Source organism: Amia ocellicauda, chromosome 3 (genome assembly GCF_036373705.1).
Source record: "Amia ocellicauda isolate fAmiCal2 chromosome 3, fAmiCal2.hap1, whole genome shotgun sequence".
NCBI classification, from domain to species: domain Eukaryota; kingdom Metazoa; phylum Chordata; class Actinopteri; order Amiiformes; family Amiidae; genus Amia; species Amia ocellicauda.
In genome coordinates this window covers 52,286,061-52,312,916 of record NC_089852.1, presented here as the reverse complement: position 1 = coordinate 52,312,916, position 26,856 = coordinate 52,286,061, and the positions used below count along the sequence as shown (strand labels likewise).

Below are 26,856 nucleotides of genomic sequence, written 5' to 3'. Positions count from 1 at the left end.
AGACTGGAAAAATGTTGCCTGGTCTGATGAGTCTCGATTTCTGTTGAGACATTCAGATGGTGGAGTCAGAATTTGGCGTAAACAGAATGAGAACATGGATCCATCATGCCTTGTTACCACTGTGCAGGCTGGTGGTGGTGGTGTAATGGTGTGGGGGATGTTTTCTTGGCACACTTTAGGCCCCTTAGTGCCAATTGGGCATCGTTTAAATGCCACGGCCTACCTGAGCATTGTTTCTGACCATGTCCATCCCTTTATGACCACCATGTACCCATCCTCTGATGGCTACATCCAGCAGGATAATGCACCATGTCACAAAGGTCGAATCATTTCAAATTGGTTTCTTGAACATGACAATGAGTTCACTGTACTAAACTGGCCCCCACAGTCACCAGATCTCAACCCAATAGAGCATCTTTGGGATGTGGTGGAACGGGAGCTTCGTGCCCTGGATGTGCATCCCACAAATCTCCATCAACTGCAAGATGCTATCCTATCAATATGGGCCAACATTTCTAAAGAATGCTTTCAGCACCTTGTTGAATCAATGCCACGTAGAATTAAGGCAGTTCTGAAGGCGAAAGGGGGTCAAACACAATATTAGTATGGTGTTCCTAATAATCCTTTAGGTGAGTGTATATATATATATATTTTATGTCTTTCATCACTATTTATGCATTCCAAGACTTCCAAGTTTAAACTATTAATTATGTTTTTTTGTCAGGTTCCAATCTCGATTCGATAATTTTAATAATTATTATCAGTATTGCATTAAGTTTGTGAAGCATTCCGTGTAAATCCAAATCAGCTGCACGTTTATGCATTCTGATCTGGATCAGGATCTGAACTGCTCTCTGATCATTGATAGTTTATGCATCCTTACCACCATGATCCTGGTCAACTCACCAAATACCTCTTGGAATGATTCAAATTCCAATCAATCAATTAAATAAATACAACATGTATAGCCAAAATATGGTTAACAAATTTGTTTAATCAATAATGAAAACATTATCATATTGAACATGACTCTGATCATATTGACCAGTGTAGATCCAAACCACTAACTAGTCATAATCATCCAAATTCAAGGCAAGTTGCAGACAAGTTAAAATAAAAACACTTATTTATTTACATTATGTTCCTCCATTCATTTATTTAGGATTTTCCTTTAATTTGTCACCTGTCTGTATATTCCCCCAAGTCCCCTTATACTGTGTTCCCTGCTAAAGTACAGTGTTTGCGCCCTGTCTTGGCAACTGTGTAAATAAACATTATTATTGTTAAAACTTACCCGTCCATGTGGTGGTGTCCTGCCCGTGCAGAGAGAGTGGGAGTAATAGGGTAAAACAAAATGATGAGTCACCACTAGTAATTTACTAGCAGCGGTAACAATATAACATGTGATATTGGTTTGCACAACTGGTATTCTTTAAGCAAGCTTTAATTAAAATAATGTCATATTTATTCTAAATACATAACCTAATATAACATTATGATTTTTTAATATAATGATTCAGTTCGATGAAAAACTTCACCATTACTTTAACTTCATGGTAGTTAAATTACTTTGTCCGATTTTAACTTATCATGATTATTTTACTTTTTTTTCTTAGCATTGGTCACAGATTTAGACACTATTTTTCTTTTGAAGTGCTCGATCTTTCTGCAGTCAGGGCAGGACTTGTCTACCAAGATATTGGCGGCCCGAAAGTAGTTCATGTAATGGGTGTGCTCCATGATGTTTGACCTTTGGTGTCTCACATTCACTTAGCTGAACAGCTGTACCTAACGGAAATGCAATACAAATACAGGCAGCCATGTTTAGGTGTATGGGTACGGTTGTTTTCTCTATACAGTAGGGATAGTGATTAACCAAAGCAAGCATATTCTGATTCATCAAGTCTCAGTGTATGTATTTCAAGAGCGGGCATGATGGGTTGAATTCACTAATTGATTATTAGTAATTTTTACTTTTTGTTCTTTGTGTGTGCCCATATTTTTCATTTATCACTGGTTGATTTATTATTACTGAAGTGTTTGCTTCTTTTACTTTCTTTTGTGTGGTTTTATTATGATTTATTTTAATTAGTGATTGTTGTTGATTGGGAATAATTATTGTTCATTTGCCTGGTACACGCCACCAAGCGGCATTCTCACATGACTTACCTGGACTCTCTTGGTCAATTATCTTCACATGTGCCCCTGGCTCTCTGTCTGACTATTTAGGCTGATGGTTTCTATCATTCTGGGGCAGACACACAGAAGTGAGGTACTCCTGCCCCTACAAACAGAGGATGTGGTTCTGGAGGGGTAGCAGTTTGTGATGGTAGTGCAGGGGAGAATGGTGAAAGCTTCCCATAATATGGACTACAAATAACAATGGAGAAGAAACCTGGAATCTGGAATGGTGAACAAGGAACAAAAGAGGACTTAACTGCTGGAGTCAATGGTGAAGACTATGGAGTGTTAAATCTCATAATTGTTTACTTATTGGATTATTTAAAGGGAAATCTACACTGTGGATACAAAGATACTTCATTGAAACCAATTGAGGAGATTCTGTCACGGGCGGTGTGTGATGGGCAATTGATCATGTAATTGGTTAATTATTGGATTCTTTCACTTAAATTATATTGTTGCATGCACTTATTTGTTGACCACGGTTGTCCTTTTTGCTTATTAAGTACTTTTTTTTTTTTGCTTCCTTACTTTATTGTATTTTCTTTGGATAATTGGGTTATTGGTTTATTGTTTGTCTTGCTGAGTGCACGCTACCAACCACATTCTCACCTGGACTTGCCTGTATGCACTCTCCTAAGCAGCAGCAGCAGCAGCAGCAGCGAGGAAGGAGAAGCAAAGCCAGTGCTGGAGAGGGGAGCAGTGGAAACCATTGTGGGATTGAACTCCTTACTTTCTGGTGGATTACAAATAGTGCAACGGAGACCCTGAACCTTGAGATGGCGACAATAGATACCAAGGACTTGGCAGCAGAGCAGTGACAGCAAAAGCTTCAAGCAGCGAAGTCCATGGGTTTTTGTTGACTGTGTAAGCGGGTGGTAGTAAGTGAGAGTATGAGTGAAGAAACTTTGGAATATGGCAATTAAGAGCCACAAGCATTTCTACTATTGAAACTGGCTTTATTCAGAACTGGGTTTGGGTTGCCGTAAGGAGGCCTAGATCCTTGTGTTAACTCCTTTCCCTTGGTAGTGTCCAAGTTAAGCTGCATCTGGAGAAAATTAAAATATTATTGTGGATTACACTTTAGAGTGTGGCGCGAAACCACCAGTGAACTTGATTTGCTCTCGTCTCACCTGAGGTTTTGTTGCCTTTGGCCTGCTGGTGTCCGTTTGAACAAATGGAGTGTTGTTGGGCTGGGAGGAAGAGAGAACGCGAAGTTAATTCCACCTACTTGTGACTCTAGTGTTGAGCGCACCTGGAAAAGGAAGAAGAGTCATTGGTGTCTTTGTGTTCCCTTTTATAGTTGTATGGAAGTAGTTTATTTTTATTTTTTATATATAACCTTTTTATTAGTATTTCATTCTTATTTTTCTTTGTTATAACTGTTGGGTAGGTTTTCTTTAGTGTTTTACAGCCCAGGAGTAAAGGCAGTTTTAGCTAGGTTGTATACACTCACCAAAAGGATTATTGGGAACACCATACTAATACTGTGTTTGACCCCCTTTCACCTTCAGAACTGCCTTAATTCTACATGGCATCGATTCAACAAGGTGCTGAAAGCATTCTTTAGAAATGTTGGCCCATATTGATAGGATAGCATCTTGCAGTTGATGGAGATTTGTGGGATGCACATCCAGGGCACGAAGCTCCCGTTCCACCACATCCCAAAGATGCTCTATTGGGTTGAGATCTGGTGACTGTGGGGGCCAGTTTAGTACAGTGAACTCATTGTCATGTTCAAGAAACCAATTTGAAATGATTCGACCTTTGTGACATGGTGCATTATCCTTCTGGAAGTAGCCATCAGAGGATGGGTACATGGTGGTCATAAAGGGATGGACATGGTCAGAAACAATGCTCAGGTAGGCCGTGGCATTTAAACGATGCCCAATTGGCACTAAGGGGCCTAAAGTGTGCCAAGAAAACATCCCCCACACCATTACACCACCACCACCAGCCTGCACAGTGGTAACAAGGCATGATGGATCCATGTTCTCATTCTGTTTACGCCAAATTCTGACTCTACCATCTGAATGTCTCAACAGAAATCGAGACTCATCAGACCAGGCAACATTTTTCCAGTCTTCAACTGTCCAATTTTGGTGAGCTTGTGCAAATTGTAGCCTCTTTTTCCTATTTGTAGTGGAGATGAGTGGTACCCGGTGGGGTCTTCTGCTGTTGTAGCCCATCCGCCTCAAGGTTGTACGTGTTGTGGCTTCACAAATGCTTTGCTGCATACCTCGGTTGTAACGAGTGGTTATTTCAGTCAAAGTTGCTCTTCTATCAGCTTGAATCAGTCGGCCCATTCTCCTCTGACCTCTAGCATCAACAAGGCATTTTCGCCCACAGGACTGCCGCATACTGGATGTTTTTCCCTTTTCACACCATTCTTTGTAAACCCTAGAAATGGTTGTGCGTGAAAATCCCAGTAACTGAGCAGATTGTGAAATACTCAGACCGGCCCGTCTGGCACCAACAACCATGCCACGCTCAAAATTGCTTAAATCACCTTTCTTTCTCATTCAGACATTCAGTTTGGAGTTCAGGAGATTGTCTTGACCAGGACCACACCCCTAAATACATTGAAGCAACTGCCATGTGATTGGTTGATTAGATAATTGCATTAATGAGAAATTGAACAGGTGTTCCTAATAATCCTTTAGGTGAGTGTATATTAATTGATATTCTGTACAACTTGTTATCCAGCACAGTCTTCATGCCCTGTGTGATGGAGAAACGCGTTCCCCTTCCCTAATTACGAACTTGAGTATGCAAATGCATTATAGTCTCTGGTGTTTGTATATGTACGGGGCTGCACAGAAACAAGTGAGGTTTCTTATTGATATCAGTGTGTATTGTGTATCTATACCTTGTAGAAGCATGATTGGGAAGATCAGGGAAGTGCTTAAAATGTGTAAAAAGCGTGTGTATTTATCTTTATGTGGTGTTGTAACGGCTGGTTTTAACAACTCTGTCAATCATTAAAGCAAAACGAGCGTATGTTGTCTTGGGTGCACACAGGCCTTACAATAACATCGCTTCTAACTTGCTATGGGTTACAATGAAAAGGATTGAGACCTTACTTTGTGTACCTGAGAGCCTGGATGCGCAGTCTGTCAGCTGATCTGGCTACGTGCAGCGGGAGACCAGCTCCTCCTCCATGAGCTCCGCCTCAAACTCGAACTCGCCTCAAACTCAAACTCCACGTGCGGACCCAGAGACCGGTAGTCCTCATCTTGCTCTCTGTCTGTGAAGCCAGACCTCCAACGGCGCGGTGGGGATGGGGATAGCAATGATTCAAAGAGGGGGAGGGAGACGGTGGGTGTAGCTCCACTGCTCTTCCCTGTTGCTCACGTGCTTGCGCAGGGGCGCACACAGCCGTAGCAGCATGCACTGCAGACACGTCAGGCAAGGCGGGTGCAGCTGCCACAGGGGGAGCAGCTGTCGTGGCAGGTGTGGTCGCGGCAGCGGATACAGCAGCAGACGCAGGTGGAGAAGCAGGGGCGGGAGGCGTGATGGTCTCCGAGGCTGCGTGTCTGGAGGAGCAGACAGAGGGGCTCGGGAAGAGCACTCCTGCTGTGGAGGAAAAAGCCCTGTGGACAAAAAACCAACACGGCAAGCAGTCGGAATATATATGCACTATATAAACACGACTATTATTTTTAAAGTGCTCTATTTGAAACTAAAACTGAAACCGAAAGCGCAGCTGGAGTCCCGGTGCGCGGATGGATCAGAATTGGATTAGCTATCAATAAATAAGAACACAAATGGAGACACACAGTAGTAAGACAGTGGCAAACAACACAGCCAACCAACCGAAAAACACAATAATAAGTACTAATGCACAGACAAGACGCAGAAAGCTCACGTTCTTGGGTCCAGTGAAATGGCAAAAGAGGACAAGCCTGCGCATGCAGACGTCACCTTTTATATAAACGGGAAGTGGAAGGGAGCTGTTTGAGTTACATGTGCAGGGGCCAATGGCCCCTTTGATAGAGTGACTTTTTCGATCGGGTTCCTATGGAAATGTGCAGAAAGCCCTCCCCCTTGGGCAGTGCTTCTGACTTGAAAGATACACTGGTGTTGTAATTCAGGTTTATGTAGACAAGCCCTCACCATTTGTGTCCAGGTGGACTTGCTGTGTTTTCTAAATAGCCAGTGGGTTAATAGCTAAACACTGTTTGCTTGCCTTAATAGCAGCACCAGACCGCAAAACTCCAGCTTCATGCTTTCCAAAACCACCTAGAAAAGCTGCACAACCAAACACACGTTCACAGACACCAAAGGGAAAGTCTGACACATTCTCCGCATACTGTGATGTCATTTTCCTTCCACGTTTTCCAGTATACTTTTGGTGGGTGTGGGGAAGATTAAAAGCATGTCAGATTTCAATATCCCTTCTGCCTCCTTACAAGGTCTGTGAGGCTTGCGAGGATTCAGTGAGAGCAGCATTGATTCTCAACCAGATGCTGTAGCTCTGTGGTTTGCACTGTGGACTGACTTGAAGAAGTGGGTGGCTTGGCTGTGCATTTTGTGGAGGACATGTTTGTGTGTTAGTTTCCTACATTCCTCCTTTTCCAGTAAAAGAAAAAATGATGGCAGGTTTTTTGATAAGTTAATTAATTTTTCACTCCGCTAATGGCATCCAATACTTCATCTACCACTCCCACTGTCTAAACCACAGCTTTTGAAAAGCACTGTGAAAGTCAGTATTTAAAACCTAACCTCATTCTTCATTATTCACTCTTTCTATTGTAGACTACTTGCAGTCTAATTACCTTATAGGGAATTGTTCAATGATCTTATCTGAAACAGCAGACAACAGGATGTACATGTTACATGAATAATTAACATGAATAATTAACAGTTTGTGGATTTGAAATGATAAAACCACGCTCTTCTATACTTGAAGTGAATTTTAAAACTCAGGAAGCAGAACCAAATTTCGACTTGTTAAATTGTGTTGACAATATTTCATGTAGCAATGCTAATGGATAGTATAAAGGATCACAAGCTACATAGAGTGTTTTTATGAAAGGCAACCTGACTGCCAATACAGTGAGGGGAAAAAAGTATTTGATCCCCTGCTGATTTTGTACGTTTGCCCACTGACAAAGAAATGATCAGTCTATAATTTTTATGGTAGGTGTATTTTAACGGTGAGAGACAGAATAACAACAAAAAAATCCAGAAAAACGCATTTCAAAAAAGTTATAAATTGAATTGCATGTTAATGAGGGAAATAAGTATTTGATCCCCTATCAATCAGCAAGATTTCTGGCTCCCAGGAGTCTTTTATACAGGTAACGAGCTAAGATTAGGAGCACTCCCTTTAAGCGAGTGCTCCTAATCTCCGCTCGTTACCTGTATAAAAGACACCTGTCCACAGAAGCAATCAATCAATCAGATTCCAAGCTCTCCACCATGGCCAAGACCAAAGAGCTTGGTGAGAAGGTGACAACAGTGGAAGAAACACAAAATAAATGTCAGTTTCCCTCGGTCTGGGGCTCCATGCAAGATCTCACCTCGTGGAGTTTCAATGATCATGAGAATGTTGAGGAATCAGCCCAGAACTACACGGGAGGATCTTGTTAATGATCTCAAGGCAGCTGGGACCATAGTCACCAAGAAAACAATTGGTAACACACTACGCCGTGAAGGACTGAAATCCTGCAGCGCCCGCAAGGTCCCCCTGCTCAAGAGAGCACATGTACAGGCCCGTCTGAAGTTTGCCAATGAACATCTTAATGATTCAAAGGAGAACTGGGTGAAAGTGTTGTGGTCAGATGAGACCAAAATCGAGCTCTTTGGCATCAACTCAACTCGCTGTGTTTGGAGGAGGAGGAATGACCCCAAGAACACCATCCCCACCGTCAAACATGGAGGTGGAAACATTATGCTTTGGGGGTGTTTTTATGACAACTGCACCGCATCAAAGGGACGATGGATGGGGCCATGTACCGTCAAATCTTGGGTGAGAACCTCCTTCCCTCAGCCAGGGCATTGAAAATGGGTCGTGGATGGGTATTCCAGCATGACAATGACCCAAAACACACAGCCAAGGCAACAAAGGAGTGGCTCAAGAAGAAGCACATTAAGGTCCTGGAGTGGCCTAGCTAGTCTCCAGACCTTAATCCCATAGAAAATCTGTGGAGGGAGCTGAAGGTTCAAGTTGCCAAACGTCAGCCTCGAAACCTTAATGAGAGGATCTGCAAAGAGCAGTGGGACAAAATCCCTCCTGAGATGTGTGCAAAACTGGTGGCCAACTACAAGAAACATCTGACCTCTGTGATTGCCAACAAGGGTTTTGCCACCAAGTATTAAGTCGAAGGGGTCAAATACTTATTTCCCTCATTAACATGCAAATCAATGTATAACTTTTTTGAAATGCGTTTTTCTGGATTTTTTTGTTGTTATTCTGTCTCTCACTGTTAAAATACACCTACCATTAAAATTATAGACTGATCATTTCTTTGTCAGTGGGCAAACGTACAAAATGAGCAGGGGATCAAATACTTTTTTTCCTCACTGTATGTATTGTGATATTATGAATGACAGTGAACATTGTGCAGCTACTAACATCATAATGCTATATGTTACATATCGCATATTAGAAGCAAAATACTTGCTCTGACTTGCATAAAGCGATTATGCTAAATATAGCGATAGCTACATTCCCTTTTAAAGACAACAGATATATCAAGTCTGAACAAGATAGCATATCTCCAGTGGCACGTTTATTTCTCATTGTGGTTTTACAAGACACTTGATTTTCAACATGATGACAATGAAAACACCTATTAAAGCCAAGAAGAACAATAAGGGTTTACAATTGATGTGCTGGGCTCCCCAGTTGCCTGACTTTTGCCACATTGAAAAATTAGAAATGTAATAAATATGAGTCCGAGTCAATATAGTTCCCTGCTTCTTTGTTTTTTTTCTTTCAGTGACCCATTGAACCCATTGAATCTGACAGCATATATCCGGTACTGTCTTTGGGTTATGGCCAAATCTATTAAACATGCTTTCCCATGAACACTACTGATTGTCATTTACCTTTTTCTTCATCTTAATACATGAACAGGCCTGGTTCTAATCCACTTGCTAGGTGCTGCTGTTGCTATTTCTGTCTTGCAAGGCAAGTTTGCAAGTCCATGCAGGTCTTCTGGATGTCTTTTTAATTCTCATAGGGTAGAGATGTTAGGTTATATAGAAATATAAGCACTATTTGCTTTTGGTAGCACCAGATGCATCACTTGTATGGCCCTCTATGCTTGACTAAAACAATAGGTGTGGGGAGGGGGGAACCTAGATAATCGTTTCTTTGTAAATTGTAGTTTCTGTTATCAGTAGAAAACTTACAAATGTTAAACTTGCTGATGTTTCTAACAATGTTGTAATAGATGCTAACAGCTTGATTTTTAAAAGGGGCAAAACAAGAGGCCTAAATCAAAATTAAATGTAAAAGTTGATTTGGTCACTTAAGTAGTTTTCAAATAATATATCACATTGTGTATCCACTTAAAGCCTTTAATATATTGAAATAAAGTAATTAGGTTTCATTAATCAGACTTTACAAATCCTTAAAATAATAGTTCTTAATTGGACACTTTTTAAAATCATGCTGTAAGCACCTCGATTCACACCTGATAAATACAAACCATTCATAAAGCACAATGAAAACCTATTATTTAGCAGGTTGCATGAAAAGACAGATCATATTTGGTGATCCTGATCCTAAGACACCTAATAAGTACAATTACATTTTTTTAATGTTCATTTAGATAATGCCAAAAGTTTAAAATCACACAAGAAATTATACTGTATGATTTAATGAAAAATAACAGTTTTTAGATAGTTATGCTGTGCTGCATGTATATAACTAAAAAAATATAAACAATTACACAAAAGAAAGGAGGAAAAAAACACACAAACTGAATTACATGCTACAGTTGCAGTTATTTTATTATTCGGTGCATTCCCCGTTTACTTTTAAAATGATGGGACATCCTCAGCGTCCTCTCCTCACTCATTGCTGCATTTACACTCTGGACTTGGGCAGCGAGCAAACCGGCTCTGCTCGGGGAACTAAATATCGGCAGTAATAATTAACCTTTTTATATATAGGCTATCCAGTTCATGTTTTCAAACACGCTTACCAAAACAACATGTAACCCCCCCTCCCCAGCATTATGCATTTCACTTACAGACTCTCAGAATCAGTGCTCCTACCAGTACGGTGTGCAGTTGTTGTTTTTTATAACTGTAGGGACACAAGGCAGCTCAGTCTTGTGACACAACAGGTTGTTCTGGAACCTTGTGTGCAATGAGTTAACTGTATAATAATAATGTTAAAAAATGAAATCTATGAAACAAGAACTTGTTGAAACAAGTGAAAGAGAGCCCTCCTTGGGCCCTCCTTTGCCGGCCCTGTACATAATAGACTATAACTGATCTCAGGCTCCTTTCACCTCACCCCATAAGCTGTCCGATCTTCTGGGGTTTCTGTGAAACTGAGAAATGTATGAATCCTAGAATCCTAAAAATCCTAGAGCTTCTTCCAGGTCCACAGCCAAGATTGGACTGGCCTATTCAGACATCAAACACAGAAATGTAGTTTTGTACCAGCCTCCTAACTTGCATTTTAAACCTCAGAGACCAGGAGGTGCATAGAGAGTGTCTGTGGCAGTCAGCCCTCACTGTGGCTCTTTGGAGTTCAGTTCCTTCAGTTCAGTTGTGCGTGTCTTCTCCCTCCACCAGCCCCTGAAGTTCTCCCCTATGAAGAAGAACAAAAGAGGGTCTAAGCAGCTGTTGCCAGCTGCAAGGCAGAGAGTCAGTACCGCGGCTTTCCGAATTAAGATGATGTAATCACAGGACTCGCAGTCTTGGGCGGCCTGCCTTTCGGCCTCCAGGAACAAAGTCCTGACCAGGTGGTAGGGCAAAAAGCAAACCAAGAAGATGCAGAGGACAATGATCACCAAGGCTGTAGACTTCTTGTAGCAAGGTCTCTTCTTCTGGGTATCCCTGGGCTTCAGCAAGCTCCTCACTACATGGAAGTAGCAGAAGGAGATGACAAGAAAGGGCACAACAAAGCCCACAAAAGCCACCACATAATTCATCACGATTATGGTGCTGACATGAGTGGTCCCCAGCTCCAGGCATTTGATTTTGTCTCTGTCTACTTCACTGCCTGCACTGAGGAGCGGAGTGGAGGCCAGGGCCACAAAGAACCAGACCACGAAACAGACCACCTTGGCGCTGTTGCCGGTCTGCAGCTTTACATACTTGTATGGGTGAGCTATGGCTAGGTAGCGCATGATGCTGAGCACCATCAGGAAGTAGATGCTGCAGTACATGTTGATGTAAAAGATATAGGATATGACACGGCACATGATGTCTCCAAACACCCAGTATACATCCATCATGTAGTAAGACACCCGGAAGGGCAAGGAGCAGACCAGCATCAGGTCTGAGATCAGCAAGTTCATCATGTACAAGTTAACTGATGTCCACTTCTTACACACTCTGGCAAAGATGTACAAGGAAACCGTGTTCCCCAGGAGGCCCACAGCAAAGATCACCAGGTAAGTGACCGGGTACACACTGCATTTGAAGTCGTCTATGGAGCAATTACAGGAGAGGTTATGTCCTTTGGTCATATTCGGATCCATGTCCTGTGAAAAGAGATAAACAACATTGTTCTTTTGTCCCCCTTCAAAGAGCAAATGCAGAAAATATGGCATTACATGTCACCAGGCCTCCAGTTCATTAGTAATGGCTTCATCCAATTTAAAACCAATAATTTTTTTGACCTAGCCCACAACATCTAGTCTTATTCCTTCCCTTATTCTGTCCTTTCATCCCATGAGACATTGTCAAAGCCATCTCCTGTTTTTTTGGACTGCAAAGGCAGAATACCCACAACCTAGCTGTAACACCATGAAGCCAGAACTGCTGACAATGTGAATCTGCAGGAGGCTGAGAAGCTGCGGGGAGGCACTGGTGTTCAGTGAACTGAGGATTTCACAGCTGACTTTGATCAAACCCGCCTGTTGGAGCATGACTGCTTGTGTCCATCCATCTTGGAGATCTATGCCAATAGCATAACTGTGAATCAAAATGTCACTGATCCAGGCTCTAAGATTCCTGTCAAAGACTTCAACCAGATATGCCACTTGTAATGTATAATGTAGTATGTAAGTTTGATGAAGTCACTTTGGAAATGTGAACAGCTTAATTCTTCCTCACTGTGGCTACTATCACTCTGACTTCTGTGTAAGTGTAGTATGTGCAAGTCGGAGCCCCCTCTCAGATTCGAGTCATGTCTGCTCAAGCACCCCCCCAAGTGCTGCGCCCCACACAGCTCCACCCAGCAGAGTGACAGACCCACAACGCACTAGACTGCTCTCCCAACACAGAGGTTTAAACACTCTACTGAATTCAGAGGGATCGTGTCATTGCAACGAGCTTAATACACAATGAGCCCTGTTACAAGAACTGCCATAATGCAGGGCTGTAGGGCTGTATTTACTAAAAAAAATTGAATGTTCAAGAAATATTGAAAACAGAATAAACCCAGATGTGACATGGATTCAAGCCTTCAAAATTGAAAGGCATCGACCACATCAAACCAGAGGAGCTTTTCCAGATCAGCAGGGACACAGACCCGGGGACACAAATGGAAATCGGGCTTCAAGGCATTCAAGACAGAAAATAGGAGACACTTACACTCACCTAAAGGAGTATTAGGAACACCATACTAATACTGTGTTTGACCCCCTTTCGCCTTCAGAACTGCCTTAATTCTACGTGGCATTGATTCAACAAGGTGCTGAAAGCATTCTTTAGAAATGTTGGCCCATATTGATAGGATAGCATCTTGCAGTTGATGGAGATTTGTGGGATACACATCCAGGGCACGAAGCTCCCGTTCCACCACATCCCAAAGATGCTCTATTGGGTTGAGATCTGGTGACTGTCGGGGCCAGTTTAGTACAGTGAACTCATTGTCATGTTCAAGAAACCAATTTGAAATGATTCGACCTTTGTGACATGGTGCATTATCCTGCTGGAAGTAGCCATCAGAGGATGGGTACATGGTGGTCATAAAGGGATGGACATGGTCAGAAACAATGCTCAGGTAGGCCGTGGCATTTAAACGATGCCCAATTGGCACTAAGGGGCCTAAAGTGTGCCAAGAAAACATCCCCCACACCATTACACCACCACCACCAGCCTGCACAGTGGTAACAAGGCATGATGGATCCATGTTCTCATTCTGTTTACGCCAAATTCTGACTCTACCATCTGAATGTCTCAACAGAAATCGAGACTCATCAGACCAGGCAACATTTTTCCAGTCTTCAACTGTCCAATTTTGGTGAGCTTGTGCAAATTGTAGCCTCTTTTTCCTATTTGTAGTGGAGATGAGTGGTACCCGGTGGGGTCTTCTGCTGTTGTAGCCCATCCGCCTCAAGGTTGTACGTGTTGTGGCTTCACAAATGCTTTGCTGCATACCTCGGTTGTAACGAGTGGTTATTTCAGTCAAAGTTGCTCTTCTATCAGCTTGAATCAGTCGACCCATTCTTCTCTGACCTCTAGCATCAACAAGGCATTTTCGCCCACAGGACTGCCGCATACTGGATGTTTTTCCCTTTTCACACCATTCTTTGTAAACCCTAGAAATGGTTGTGCGTGAAAATCCCAGTAACTGAGCAGATTGTGAAATACTCAGACCGGCCCGTCTGGCACCAACAACCATGCCACGCTCAAAATTGCTTAAATCACCTTTCTTTCCCATTCAGACATTCAGTTTGGAGTTCAGGAGATTGTCTTGACCAGGACCACACCCCTAAATACATTGAAGCAACTGCCATGTGATTGGTTGGTTAGATAATTGCATTAATGAGAAATTGAACAGATGTTCCTAATAATCCTTTAGGTGAGTGTATATTACGCAGTTTCTGTACAATCAATGAATCAAATTAAAAAACAAGTGTCTTTATTTCAGAGTTAATATTACTATTTCAGTAATTCATTCTCAACCAGCTATTGCGTAATATTGATGAAGGGGAGCTCAGTGCCCAACTCCAGCAGCCAGATTTATTATGGTGCCTTGTGGTCAAATATGGGAACTGCAGGATAGAGGCTTGTAGGGTCAGCCAAGTGTCTGCCCCTCACACTACACATCTCTGAGCCCTTCCACAGTTAGTCTGCATGTTTAGGCGACTGTTAAGTTGCCGATCAATGCAGCTGCGCCTGTGGTGTTCAGTGTAGATTTTCTATTAAAAAAACAACATCATTTGAACGACTACAGTTACAAGACAAACTGGTAATAAAGCAGCTTGGCCCCAACAGACCTGACATTAACATAACTGAACAAACAAAGGACAAGGGGAAAATGTGGGCACAAAAAAAATTGGACATTTTCAGGTGCATGGTATGACGAAAAAACTGAGGTTTGTGGTTGCTCTACCCAGAATACAGTATTCTGTTTTCCCTGCATATTGTTCCTGTCATCGTTAGCAGGAGATATATGGACTAACACGGGGGTGAGAGATTTGAAACACTTTTGATTTGATTTGATCATGAGTGGCTATACCGACGTTGGCTACTGCCATCGGGCTGTCGTCATTTTGCTCATTGTGCCCACGTTGGCCCATTGTCATCATGGTCTGATGTCAGCCTGACGTCCATGTTTTGACTAGCACATTTAAATTCCAAAAAAGTATGCTTTGCCTTTATCCTGTATCCAGTATTGCTCGTTCCTTCGGTGTCCTCGTCCTGTACCCCTCAGTGTTTTTACAACGGGCCTGTCCTTGATTTTTTTTTTTTTAATATATCGCAGAAGAGCAGAACTACCTTAAAATAATTGCACTTTAATTTCTATTGCTTCGTTTTCACTCTTCCTGGTGAGGTGGGAATGCAGGAAGCTTGAGAGAGTGTTTCTGAAATTTTCCAATACACTCAGTTATTTAAAATCTTATACGTGCTCAACAGAACCAAGAATAATTAAATTTAAATGAATTTATAAATATTGCATTTTATATTAAATAAGTAAATGTACAGTGGCCTATAGATCACCCCACTTGATGAATACGTATCCCCAGACCAAAACACAACAATAAATATTACGTTTCCAGTAGGGCAACATTTAAGATTGTATATTCAAATCACTCAGCTGAGGCATTATCAAGGAACAACAAGCACCAATTTTATTCACAAATAGTAGATTCATAATTTAAAAGAACACATGACAAACATCTGATCTTGCTTCTAAGTGTCTGAGTTCCTGAACTGAATGGCACGGAATCCTCTGGACACCTCTTGGTTCAATTCTAGATCAACAGAAAAACAAAAAATAACTATTACTAATAACTACTAAGGTATTCAATAAGTACAAGCTATATTTATTGTAATAACTAATATTAATGGTCAGTATTTAGCAATATTTAAATAGTTATGAGAAAGTTCCCTTCTGTCCTGTAACCATTAAGTTACATTTGTGGCTTTCAGTGTCCTCTTAAAAAAACAAACAAAAGCTTGTCTCTGTAGCAAACTACACAAACTACGCTTATACTTCATGAAACCAGCCCACTGAAGAAAAATACAATGCAAAAAAAAATTGAACACTTTTCTGTTTTTCACTTCTGACAAATTTCTTACAAATTTAAATACATTCACTATATAATGAATTGGCTATATATTGTAATTTAAATTAACTTTTAACCATCCCATGATACAGAAAATAAAAAGCCTATCATTGATATTTTAAAAATGTTATTTTGTAAACAACCACAGTTAATGTATCGTACATACATGGTACTTCACACAATTAAATACCTTTGAGTAAATTTAAACAAAAGAACATTTAAATATTTTAATAATAGTCGTGAAAGTGAACTTACCTTCCAGCGCGCTCTTCGGTCTGACGTCATCTGAGGGCTCGTGGGCTCGAGGAAGAGCGCTCGTGTGCCTTCAAATAGTGAAGCTGGGACACTTTTTGATAATATCAAATATATTTATTATTTATTATACATACGTATAATATTTTACAGTTGTATAGGTCAATTTATTGAAACAAGTTGTACGGATATCGCATCTGTCGGCATTTAGTCGGACGTGATCCATCTCCCCGACCATACTATTGTCCAACCATGCCAACCAAAATCCGACGTCAGCCATACGATGACTGTCTATTCTCTAAAATTCAGTCCCAGGTGTCTATCTGCATGCCTGAATCCCATTAAATTTTTACATCTTTATTCAAATAACAATGTCAAAAGTGGGCGTGGTTAGCAATTCAGGTTCAGTCCCACCAATATTAATGGCCACGAGCCACTACTGTCCATTCGTATCATATCTCAGAGTGAGTCTCCTGACTAACAGCCTCACAGGCAACTTTACAAGAGGGCACAGCAGAAGTAGAGTACTCATATTACAAAGAACTGCATAAATAATGTTTAGAATATAGAGCACTTGTTGGCACCAGAATCACTAGAGTTTTCAAATATATTAGCTGTAGCCAGGGAGAACAGGTGTGTCTTCAGATATTAAAATATTAACAAGGAGGTGACAGGGGCCTCCCTTACAGTGAGAAACTGAGTTACGATGTCACCCAAAGATATTTAAGAGGAAGTGTGTTGATAACTGTTTATATGAAATCAGCCATATCCAGAGGACTTATATGAAAGGGTTTATTTGTTCTTATTTAAAAAGGTTTCATTTTGGAAAGGGTTTCAATTCAAACCACTTTCTCCATTATTATTTTGATGGGTGGCAACCACACTGTGTTGCTTATTTGTGTTTTTCCAATGCATTGAGTATAATTTTATTTGGCTGATACGACTCGCACACATCCAGGACCTATAAAAAATTTGAAAGTTAAAAAGACGACATAATACTTATAGATGTATTTATATAGATATATGTAATATAATTATCATCTAACATCAGATGGGTGGGGTTTAGCTACGGTTTTGAACAGGGGACCCCTGTTTTGTTAACCAAAAGACACACATTCCCCATTGTCATTGAGTGTTGTTCCTGATTCATTTAAGGTTGGCTATATAGTTAAAACATAACATAAGTAACCTAAAGTAGATCCAGATTACTTTCAGAATTCCACACCTATTTAAAAAAAACTTCCCTTTTTGTCCACAATCTGGGAATCAATGGTAGCAATTCAGATGCATTAATTTATAACCACATATCTACCACAGAGGCCTCTGGGAAGTCGATGACAATGTTGTATCTTCCCTTTGTGGGCTCTTCTCATCAACACTAAATCAGCACCAACAAGAAAATTATACCCTGTTAAAATTTATACAAAAGAACAACCTCTTATTTCTCTCAAATTTACAACAGCCTCCCCTTCCTCCTCCACTTACAATCTTGGAGCCTGTCTTGGCTCTTCACTGTACTAGTTCCCACATTTCTCTACTGCTAAGCACAGTTTGATTCACCCTGAACAAGCATTCAATGATTCTGACCCGTATTCCACACAGCTCTTTATCAAGGCCAGTACTCTATCACCTCGACTGCTGCAACTCCCTCCCAACAGACTGCCCCGTGTTCACCAGCAGCCCACTCACACTCATCCACATTTCCACTGCTGTCCTAGTGTTCCTTTGGCCTGTGCTACTCCACTGCTCTGCTCTCCCCAGTGGCTTCTGTGCCTTTCCTGCTCAGACAGGCGAGCAGACTGGCTCTATCCCACCTTCACTCCCATGCCTCCAGAGCCTGCTGCTTCCTTAACCCCTACCCCAAGTGGTGGAACAACCTGCTCGCCAAGATCAGGAAAACCAGTCCCTGAACACCCTCTGCAATCGATAATGATGCGTGCTTTAACCCACTGGCTGCATGTAGCGCTAAGGTGACCCTATTTCTGCTTTTACTTCAACAACCCCTTCATTTAATCTTGCACTGTATTATGTACTTCCCCTCAGTGCATTTGCTTTCGTTAGGACCAAAATGGTATATTTTATCTTCTTGCTTTTAACAGATTTGGTTTCTTGAAATGTATGTCCTGTAAGTCACATTGGGTAGGGAAGTCTGATAAGAGCGGACATAACATACATCAATGAACCAGCAACCCAAGATGAAAGGAAGTTGTGTTCTATGAAAATCCCCACACTGCAATGAGGGTAATCTCACAATCTTTTAAAGAGCACACAAAGGCATTCTGTCTGCTGTCATAACAGCTAAGATGAATTGCATACCTTGAGGTTTGGATTTATGTCTCGCCAATGGCAATTAAAACTAACACTGAGTAAATTTGCATGGTTTTGTAATGTATTTTATTGTATAGCAATAGTGTGATTTAATGTAGTAACAGTTCAAAAGGATGGCACTACACTGACAATAAAAGCACAGTTTGTTTAGGTACTTTGATCATAGCTCGGTGTTCAAACCCAATCAAATCTAGGTGAAAAAAAGGAAAGAAAGAATAACAATTATATATATATATATATATATATATATATATATATATATATATATATATATATATATATATATATATATATTTTTTTTTAATGGAAAGGAATGCATTATAAAATTTGAATCTCACAAACAAATGTAATATGCTTGTGCAATGGAAAATGAATAACAAACTCACAAACTACTGAACAGGGAATTAAAAAAGAAAAATCTGCTCAGAATGGGTGCAAATTGATTTGTTGACTGAATTCAAGAGACTTCCAAACCAAGACAAACTGAAGGAAATACTAACTGTTGACTATCTGGAAGCACACAGATTCACATGTTCTCTCCGGTCCTCCTCCACCAGAAGACTGTGTTTGCCTCCTCTCCACTCCTCTTATTCTAGAGCCGCTCCTTCTCATCCCTGGCCCCTGAGTGTTGGAATGACCTTCCCACTGAGGTCAGGACAGCACAGTCCCTGACCACCTTCCAGTGATTACTCATGACACATTTGTTCAGACTGCAGCTTCTTCGCCGAAGCACTCCTGTGATGTTGGACTTTATATAACTATGCTTCATTATGCTGCTTACATATACATTGCTAGAACTCCTGTTGTTGTACAGTGATTTTGCCTCTGCCCCTTCCCTTTAGATCATACCTAGGACCTCATCGCATCATGTCCTCACTTATTACCTATTGAACTAGCTTTTAACTTCGCCAGTTCTGTAATTTCCAAGCTTGTATAATGCTTTGTTTGAATTTTGTATTCTATTAATGCAATTTGTATTGCTTGTGTAACCTGTCGCTAATATAATATATCTACCAATAAATATATTATTATTATTATTATTATTATTATTATTATACCAATATTGAAAAACATAAATGGCTAATTCATTACTTTTTTCCACATATGCTATAATCTGTATTAGACTAACTTAGAGTTTGGTTATAAATAGTTTAAGAAACAAACTCAATCTTTAACCACATGGAAGTCTCAGAACTTACATCTTTGGTATCAAGTCTTAAAAACATATATCAACAAACATACCTTTAGTGTTTCTTGATTTCCTTGTAAAACTTGCAATGGCATTGTTGTGTATATTGTTGTCAAGGCAAAACACAATGTCTGGAAACTTGCTTCATTCCCCTGTTAAAGGTAGACATCCTCCTTGTGTGCGAGTCTGCAGTGCAGTGCAGTGCAATACGAGGGGAGGGGAGGGGAGGAACTACATCTCTTGGAACATGTTCAGGGCCACTCCCTTCACAGCTTGACGTTTGAGATGATTTGTGCATTTATCTGGAAAGGCCAGGGAAGTTCCCTCTTTCACGCTATGTATACAGAGAATCAATTATACCCTGCTTTTATCATTTATCAACATTTAGCAGGATTGATCGCAATGCTGGGTTTCTCTTCTCCTGCTGGTTTGTGTTCCATTAGAGCTGTCAGTTACTTAATTGAAACCTTAGTTTGTGTAATAATTGGGGTTAATTGGACATATTAAATTGCTTTGCTTACAAAATGTCAGTAAATTCAAGTGCTTTTTATCTGTTTATATTCAATTTTAAATCTGCAGCTGTTTCAAATTAATAATTGCTCTGATTAGTTCAGGTTCAGAGAGTTCCGTTGGATGAAAATCTATTAGGAAATAGTCCAGGCAGGACATTGGGTCTCAAGTACCAGGGTTGAGAACCACCTGGTTTCAATATTTCAGTCATTGTAAATTGTTAATCTTTTAAATCTGCTGAATTGGAGCTCTCCAGAACCAGTTAGAAATCTCTGCCATACTTATTAAGTAATCATATTATTTATTAAGAATTTATGTACTTTGTTCATTCTTGATTTACAGTGTGTTTCCATGTAATATCTTATGGCTTAAGAGTTGTTTGACATTGTTGTAAGCTCTTAGGGGGATAAAAAGCTTTTGATTACCATAATCTAATAGCCATTTTGAAATTTTAACTTGTTTGATAAACTTGCAAAGCTTAAGTTGTAGGACTTATTATTATATACTTACAAGTAAACATTTAACAACAACAAACAGCTAAACCGTGATTTAAAATATTATTATTACATTTGTGTTTTTCCAATTGTGGGCCACAATCACAAACTCAAAGGTTTCTTTCTGATGTCTGTCACAAATGGGGAGGAAATAGAATGAAATAATTATGCGGTTCTTTCAAATAAACACCATCTGTTTTTACCATTTAAGTGGTGCATTATTCAAGTTCTTCGGAAAAGACCAATAAAATACAAGCCATCTGCCTGATTGTGTGTTTCAAGCAAAACCCTGTTCTGAACGTTTAAAAAATAGGCCATACCCAAAGTAAAACGTGCTTGCATATAAAAAATCTCCTTCAAAAATATACATAACTGGAACGACGAATTATTATCTCTCTTAAATGCCCTAGATTTGGAATCGCCAAATCGTAACCACTAAGACCCACTTACCTTCTAAGGAGAACTGTAGACAACAACCTCCAAACAGTGTACTCCAAAACTGCAGTACCATGCACAACTTACTTTCACATCACAAAGCTGTAGCCTTATATGGAGGCTGTGGTGTATATATACCACCACAGCAGTCATAACACTGCAGTGGGGCCCAGATATTGAAGGGTCCCAGGATTGGAGATTGCATTTATTTTTGAATACACAAGACAAACAAAACTAAAATCAACAAATCGGAAAAAAAGGATTACCAACTAGCGTCAGAAAAAAAGGCTGAATATACAATTCAGAAGCATCTGATTACTCAATAACATGGATGTGGTAGCCCCAAGAAAAACAAACCAAAATGACAAGAGAGCTAGTATCTTTGAGTAACTGCTCTGAGGAGTTGACATTTATCTAGTTTTATTAAAACTTTATTATAACACAGATATTAATCATTCTCAACACTCATAAAGTGCCCAGAGTTATTATTTATTATGAAGATCATCTGAAAGCGTTTACAACTGTATTTAACGTCAGGCTGGGACACTGACAGAAGCTTTGTGCAGGCCTTACGTGTTGTGGCTGGCTGCTGGAAGATCTTTAATCTACTATCTATATTCTGATGAAATTACCATACTGCCCAGCTGCAATCGTCTACATAGCTCTGCTCTTTTCACAAAAGGATGTTTAAACATACTAATCACAGAGAAAGAAGAAAGTGTATTTGTTGTTGCTTCAGAAAGAATTAATACCTGCCTAGAGAGAGTCCTTACAGTTCTTCCTCTTATTGTCTGCAGCTGAAACCCACATCTCTTGCTTGAATTTAACATACATTTGCTGCAGAATCAGTGCCCACACTTTCTTTGTTTAAATTCACAAGTTGTTATTTTCATTTCAACAATTAATTTCCTCTTACATAATGGAATATACTTCTGCATTGAATTTCTTTGGGAGGGGGTATTTTGGATATTTCTTGTTTGGATTTTGATTGGTACACAAGCTTGTGCTAGGGTTACATTGTGGACAGTGTCTGAAAAAAGGGAAGCATGGGGTGATATGTGTTAGACCAAATGAGGATATAAGAGTTATGTCTGTACACATTTCATATTCATCCAGATAACGAGGGAGCTAAACGTTCGACAAACACCATTGGAAAAAAGGGCGATTGCCAGAAAATGATTTACAGTAGGCAAATTGATGTTTACTTCATGTCTCTCAAATCATTACTGTGTGCTTACACTTCCTGGAGCTCAGTTTCCATGAATTCTGTGAAATTCTTTGATTGTAGCCGGCCCCATTAATGTGTGGAAATACAAGGCATGTTTTGTGAGTCCCAGGCTGAGATACATTTCTTTACATTGAATGGCAGAGGCAGTGCTCCACTGAACTAGAACATAACAGAGCTGTAAAAGTAATATCCAATAAAGTAAAACAAAACAAAAACACACAATCCCATAGACAAGTTCAAAACTCTTATAAGTTTCTCTAGGTTGAAAATACAAATATATATATATATATATATATATATATATATATATATATATATATATATATATATATATTTTTTTTTTATGAAAGCCAAATAAGATTATAGAAGGAATAATACAGCCAATAAAGCTGAAGTAAAAGCAATACAAATCTATTACCTCCTGCAAACTGAAGGGGAGTCACCGTGAAATAACTACACTAACCCTTCACCCTTCACCAAATACAGTGTACACATAGGGAAAGTATTGTTTTTTCCTGATGAAGTAAAGCTACTTTCTCTGAACAAATACATGCTTCCCATTTTCAAAGGGAAATGTGATCAATTAAAATCCAGGAACAGATTCACTGTTTTTTATTTTTAAAGTTGTTTTCCTTCTTTATCTTTCTAAACACAATAATGTAATGAATAGATGGAGTTACAGTAATAAAAGTGGTATAATGAACATTTGATGCTTATTTAACTTAAAGCAAGAGTGCCCATTATTCTAGAAAATAGAAGAATATGGACAATTGCACCTTTACCTAACTGGTACCTTCTTGCTTGTGAAGCTTATTCAAATAAAATAAATATATTGTGCAGGTTTCCTTTTATGAATTTGAATTTTACTCATTGGTTTGGGTTGATGTTAATGTTTCAGGTAAACAACTAAATAAGAATCTGTCAACCATCTGTCCTCTAATCAGATTGAAATTTAGAAGTGTTATCTGATTCCATTAAGTGTTGTTTCTGAGCAGTAAAAGTGTGTCACAAGGACGTCAACAAAGCCATTTTCTTGTGCATTGTTTTTTCACAGTGGTCATTTGTAAACTCCCAGTCTCAACTGATGTAACAGAGCTCATAGTTTTACTGTATGTTGCTCATCTTCTACAAATAAAAATGTACAGTATGTTTAGGTGTAAGTATAATTTTGTAAATTGTAAGTTGTGACAATTGTGAGGAGTGGAATTCAAGGGCTCTTTATTACTGCTAGGCAAAGTGAACAGGTACAGACAGTAACACTTAAATGCACTATGTAAGCAGTTATAGGGACAACAATAGAGAGGGGGGGAATAGAGGAGGTACTAGAGGTGAGGATACCTAGTTTTTTCACTATACATAACCTTAGGGATCGAATGGAGGGAGCGTATATTACAATATACAGTATAATATTATATTCTCTGCTACGGTTATAATATTACGACCTGTACTGGAGACTCTTACTGACTAAATATGATGTATGCAGTCAGATAAATGTTGATCTGGAAGTCATGTCATATAGTTTGATCAGGAATCCACATCAGAGAAACAAGTTAATTTGCCTTCTGTATCCACCAGCTGTGTGCCATTATGACATCACTGTGGTAGATTAACAAGACAATTCTGCAATATTCAAGAGCTTAACTAGAACAAAGACCATTTGTTTTTTCCTGTGACACATGCAAACATTCGAAAAGATGACCTAATTTCAGAAACTGGCATGTGAACTCATTCACACAGCAAAACTAACGGTTTAATGAAGACACATAACCCCTGTAACCATCTCACGGTCAAGATCACTCAAGGTATTTAAAGGAGTATAAGCATTCTAATGTGGGAAAGTCATTTTAAACACAGGTTTCTAAAAACAAGTGGGATAGTCCCAATCTGCATAATTATATGTATTGTTTTAGATTGATGTGAAAGGATCTGCCCCAGTTGCCCCAGATGTATAAGGCACCTGTCATGCTAGGATTTTTAAAATAATAATAATGTCCGTGTTGCCCAATGGTCTCTTAAATGCAAGAATGCTTTTCAAAATTAATGTTTTTAATTCAGGAATACACTACCGGTCAAAGGTTTTAGAACACCCCCATTTTTCCAGTTTTTATTGAAATTTTGTCCAGTGAATAACCTGAAATGGTACAGAGGTAAGTGGTAAAGTGCCAGAGGTTAAAAAAAAAACTGAAAAATGCACAACAATTCAAAACATATCCTGGAAAGTATTTCCTCTCATACATACCACATTATGGAAATGATCCACTGTTGAGTAACATGAGTAACAATTGAGTTCTGTGGGTGTGTTTGTTAAGGTTTGCAAGGGGAACAAATTGAATTACTTCTACTAGAATATTAAATATGATACAGATTTCAAAAACGCATCAGATAGGTGGCAAAGCAGTCAAAATAAAATATTAAATACTGTTGCTAACTATAACACTTATCATCATGGTGAGGCATCACCCTGAACTGCCCTGCACCTCTCCAGACCCCAGGGGAGGAAGACTGGCTCCTCTTCTCCATAAAGCAGGCAGTGGCTGTGGCGAGGCAGGAGGAGAGACAGGGAGCAGGAGTGCAGAGAGACAGAAAAGAGAAAAATAATTACAAACTATGGTAACGACCTCTGGATTTGAACTTTGAACAGAACTGGATTATGGACTTGATTGATTGCTGTGTGTGCTTATGATTAGTTTTTTGTGAGGGACTGGTATTATGTTTAGCTCAATATGCACCTAGGGTAAGGTTTAAGGTTTTTATCTGTTTATTTTTAGCACCGTGTGCTGTCTTTCAATAAATTGCCACTTTTACATCACACATCTGCTTGTTCTGTTTCAGCCCTGCCTTCAGAGCCCTGGGTATAACCCCAACAATATATATATATATCTCTATATATCTATCTATCTATATATATATATATATATATATATATATATATATATATGCTTTAAATGTCTTCTTTCCCATGATTCTCCTGTTAATGATACAATGCTGAGAATTATTTTGTAGAATAGCTTACCAACACAGCTTTGCAGTAGCCTACATTCTCCTCACTTGCCATGCAGTGAGTGAACCAGCTGTCAGTAAACATCAGGGTTGCACTATCTATCGCCAGCAGCTCCTGAAAACTCCTTTTCTCATGGCACCTATAGAGATTACAATCCCTCACTCTGTGTTACCACCAATGAACTGGTATCACAATACAGCACTACATGACCCCAGCCAGTATGAAAGATCAGGACACAAAGACGTTTGTTTAATTCTTGGTTCAACACTTTAAAATGTTTCAATTCTACACAAATGTGTTAACACTGACTCAGTGTAGCACTTTGTATTGTCTGTGTCGAATGCTGTAAATCCCCTACATATTTAAATAGTTACTGTTTTTCTCCTAATATCCCAACACCATTAGTTGTGTTAAAAATAATATAAAATGTGTTGTCCTTGATCACACTTTGTAATGTGAGTCCATCATGTATTGTTTTATTCAAATTTGTGTAAGGATTTCCAAATAATACTCCAACAAATAGATTGCTTTTGCTAAAATACTATTTTATGTAACACAAACAAACTTCTAAACAAACAAAATGAAAGCAAGCAAAGAAATCATTTTTTTCAGATTAAATAATCCATTGAGCGAGATCTTCATAGCAAACACTTCCAATACAATTGAAGACCCATATCTTTTCCCAGCTTTCCCTTGAAAGAGGTCTGTGCTGAACTTTTATACATTTTCCCTCTGTAGCTCCTCCCTTTCAGTTATATAATTTACATAAAAACACATAAGGCACCAGAATAACAAATCATTTCAGTATTTCCACATTTCAAGAAATGCATACAAAAACATTTCTGGGTTGTAAACAATGCTCATGTAACTCTTAGATATACTCTTTAATATACCTTTATCCCTCTATCAAATTACTCCCATCCGGGCCCCTTAGACATTGCCTACAATGCGCATTGCTGCCAGAGTTGGCAACATACTGACTGGATATCAACGGCAAATACAAAGGTCATTCATTACTCTTACAATTGTATGTTTGAAGAACAAAGCAATGCTATTTTGATTGCTATTTGCACCCAATCATTAAAATAACATTATTTCCTTTTACAAATCGTTTAAAACCGCAATTACAAACAAACATGCGTGAATACGCGTATTAAATACCTCCCCCCTCCACCCCCCCATTGAAAAAAAAAAAAAAAACATGATCGGTGAAAAAGTTTGGTTGTTGTTGTTGTTTTTGTATAAATATATGTACACAGAAGTATAAGTTATGGTATTGTGTGTTGACTTCAGTGCAGCCTCCCCACACACACAGGCGGTGTCTGATCAATACGCATTAGCAATGTCCGTGGTTATGAAGGGGGATGGGTTTCTCCTTCACAGTGCATGTGCAAACTCCCCAGCGATGTGGTTGAAGCTGAACATCTGGGAACATTTAAGACTGTTTTTCTTTTTTTCTTTTACATATGCAAACAGATTACTTTTGATTGTATCATGTTGAATGGTAGCCTATTTTGTCTTTTTTCAACAAAGTGAGTTTATAATGTGTGTATGAATATCAACATGTAAGAGCAGGTTGCGTTTTA

General features: G+C 39.4%; 1 protein-coding gene and 1 long non-coding RNA gene across 2 annotated transcripts; both read right to left on the bottom strand.

The window, feature by feature from the left end:
* Nucleotides 1-3,141: 3,141 nt before the first annotated feature.
* On the bottom strand, nucleotides 3,142-5,768 carry LOC136747359 (uncharacterized). Its single transcript, XR_010816479.1, has 3 exons — nucleotides 5,274-5,768; nucleotides 3,315-3,436; nucleotides 3,142-3,229 (listed from the first exon to the last, which is right to left on the bottom strand). It is a non-coding gene; the product is annotated as an uncharacterized LOC136747359 (long non-coding RNA).
* A 3,154-nt stretch (nucleotides 5,769-8,922) lies between these two features.
* cysltr2b (cysteinyl leukotriene receptor 2b) lies at nucleotides 8,923-19,865 on the bottom strand. Its single transcript, XM_066699915.1, has 2 exons — nucleotides 19,656-19,865; nucleotides 8,923-11,855 (listed from the first exon to the last, which is right to left on the bottom strand). The coding sequence occupies exons 1-2, from the start codon at nucleotides 19,695-19,697 to the stop codon at nucleotides 10,878-10,880; spliced, it is 1,020 nt and encodes a 339-aa protein (XP_066556012.1). The 5' UTR covers nucleotides 19,698-19,865; the 3' UTR covers nucleotides 8,923-10,877.
* Nucleotides 19,866-26,856: the final 6,991 nt, after the last annotated feature.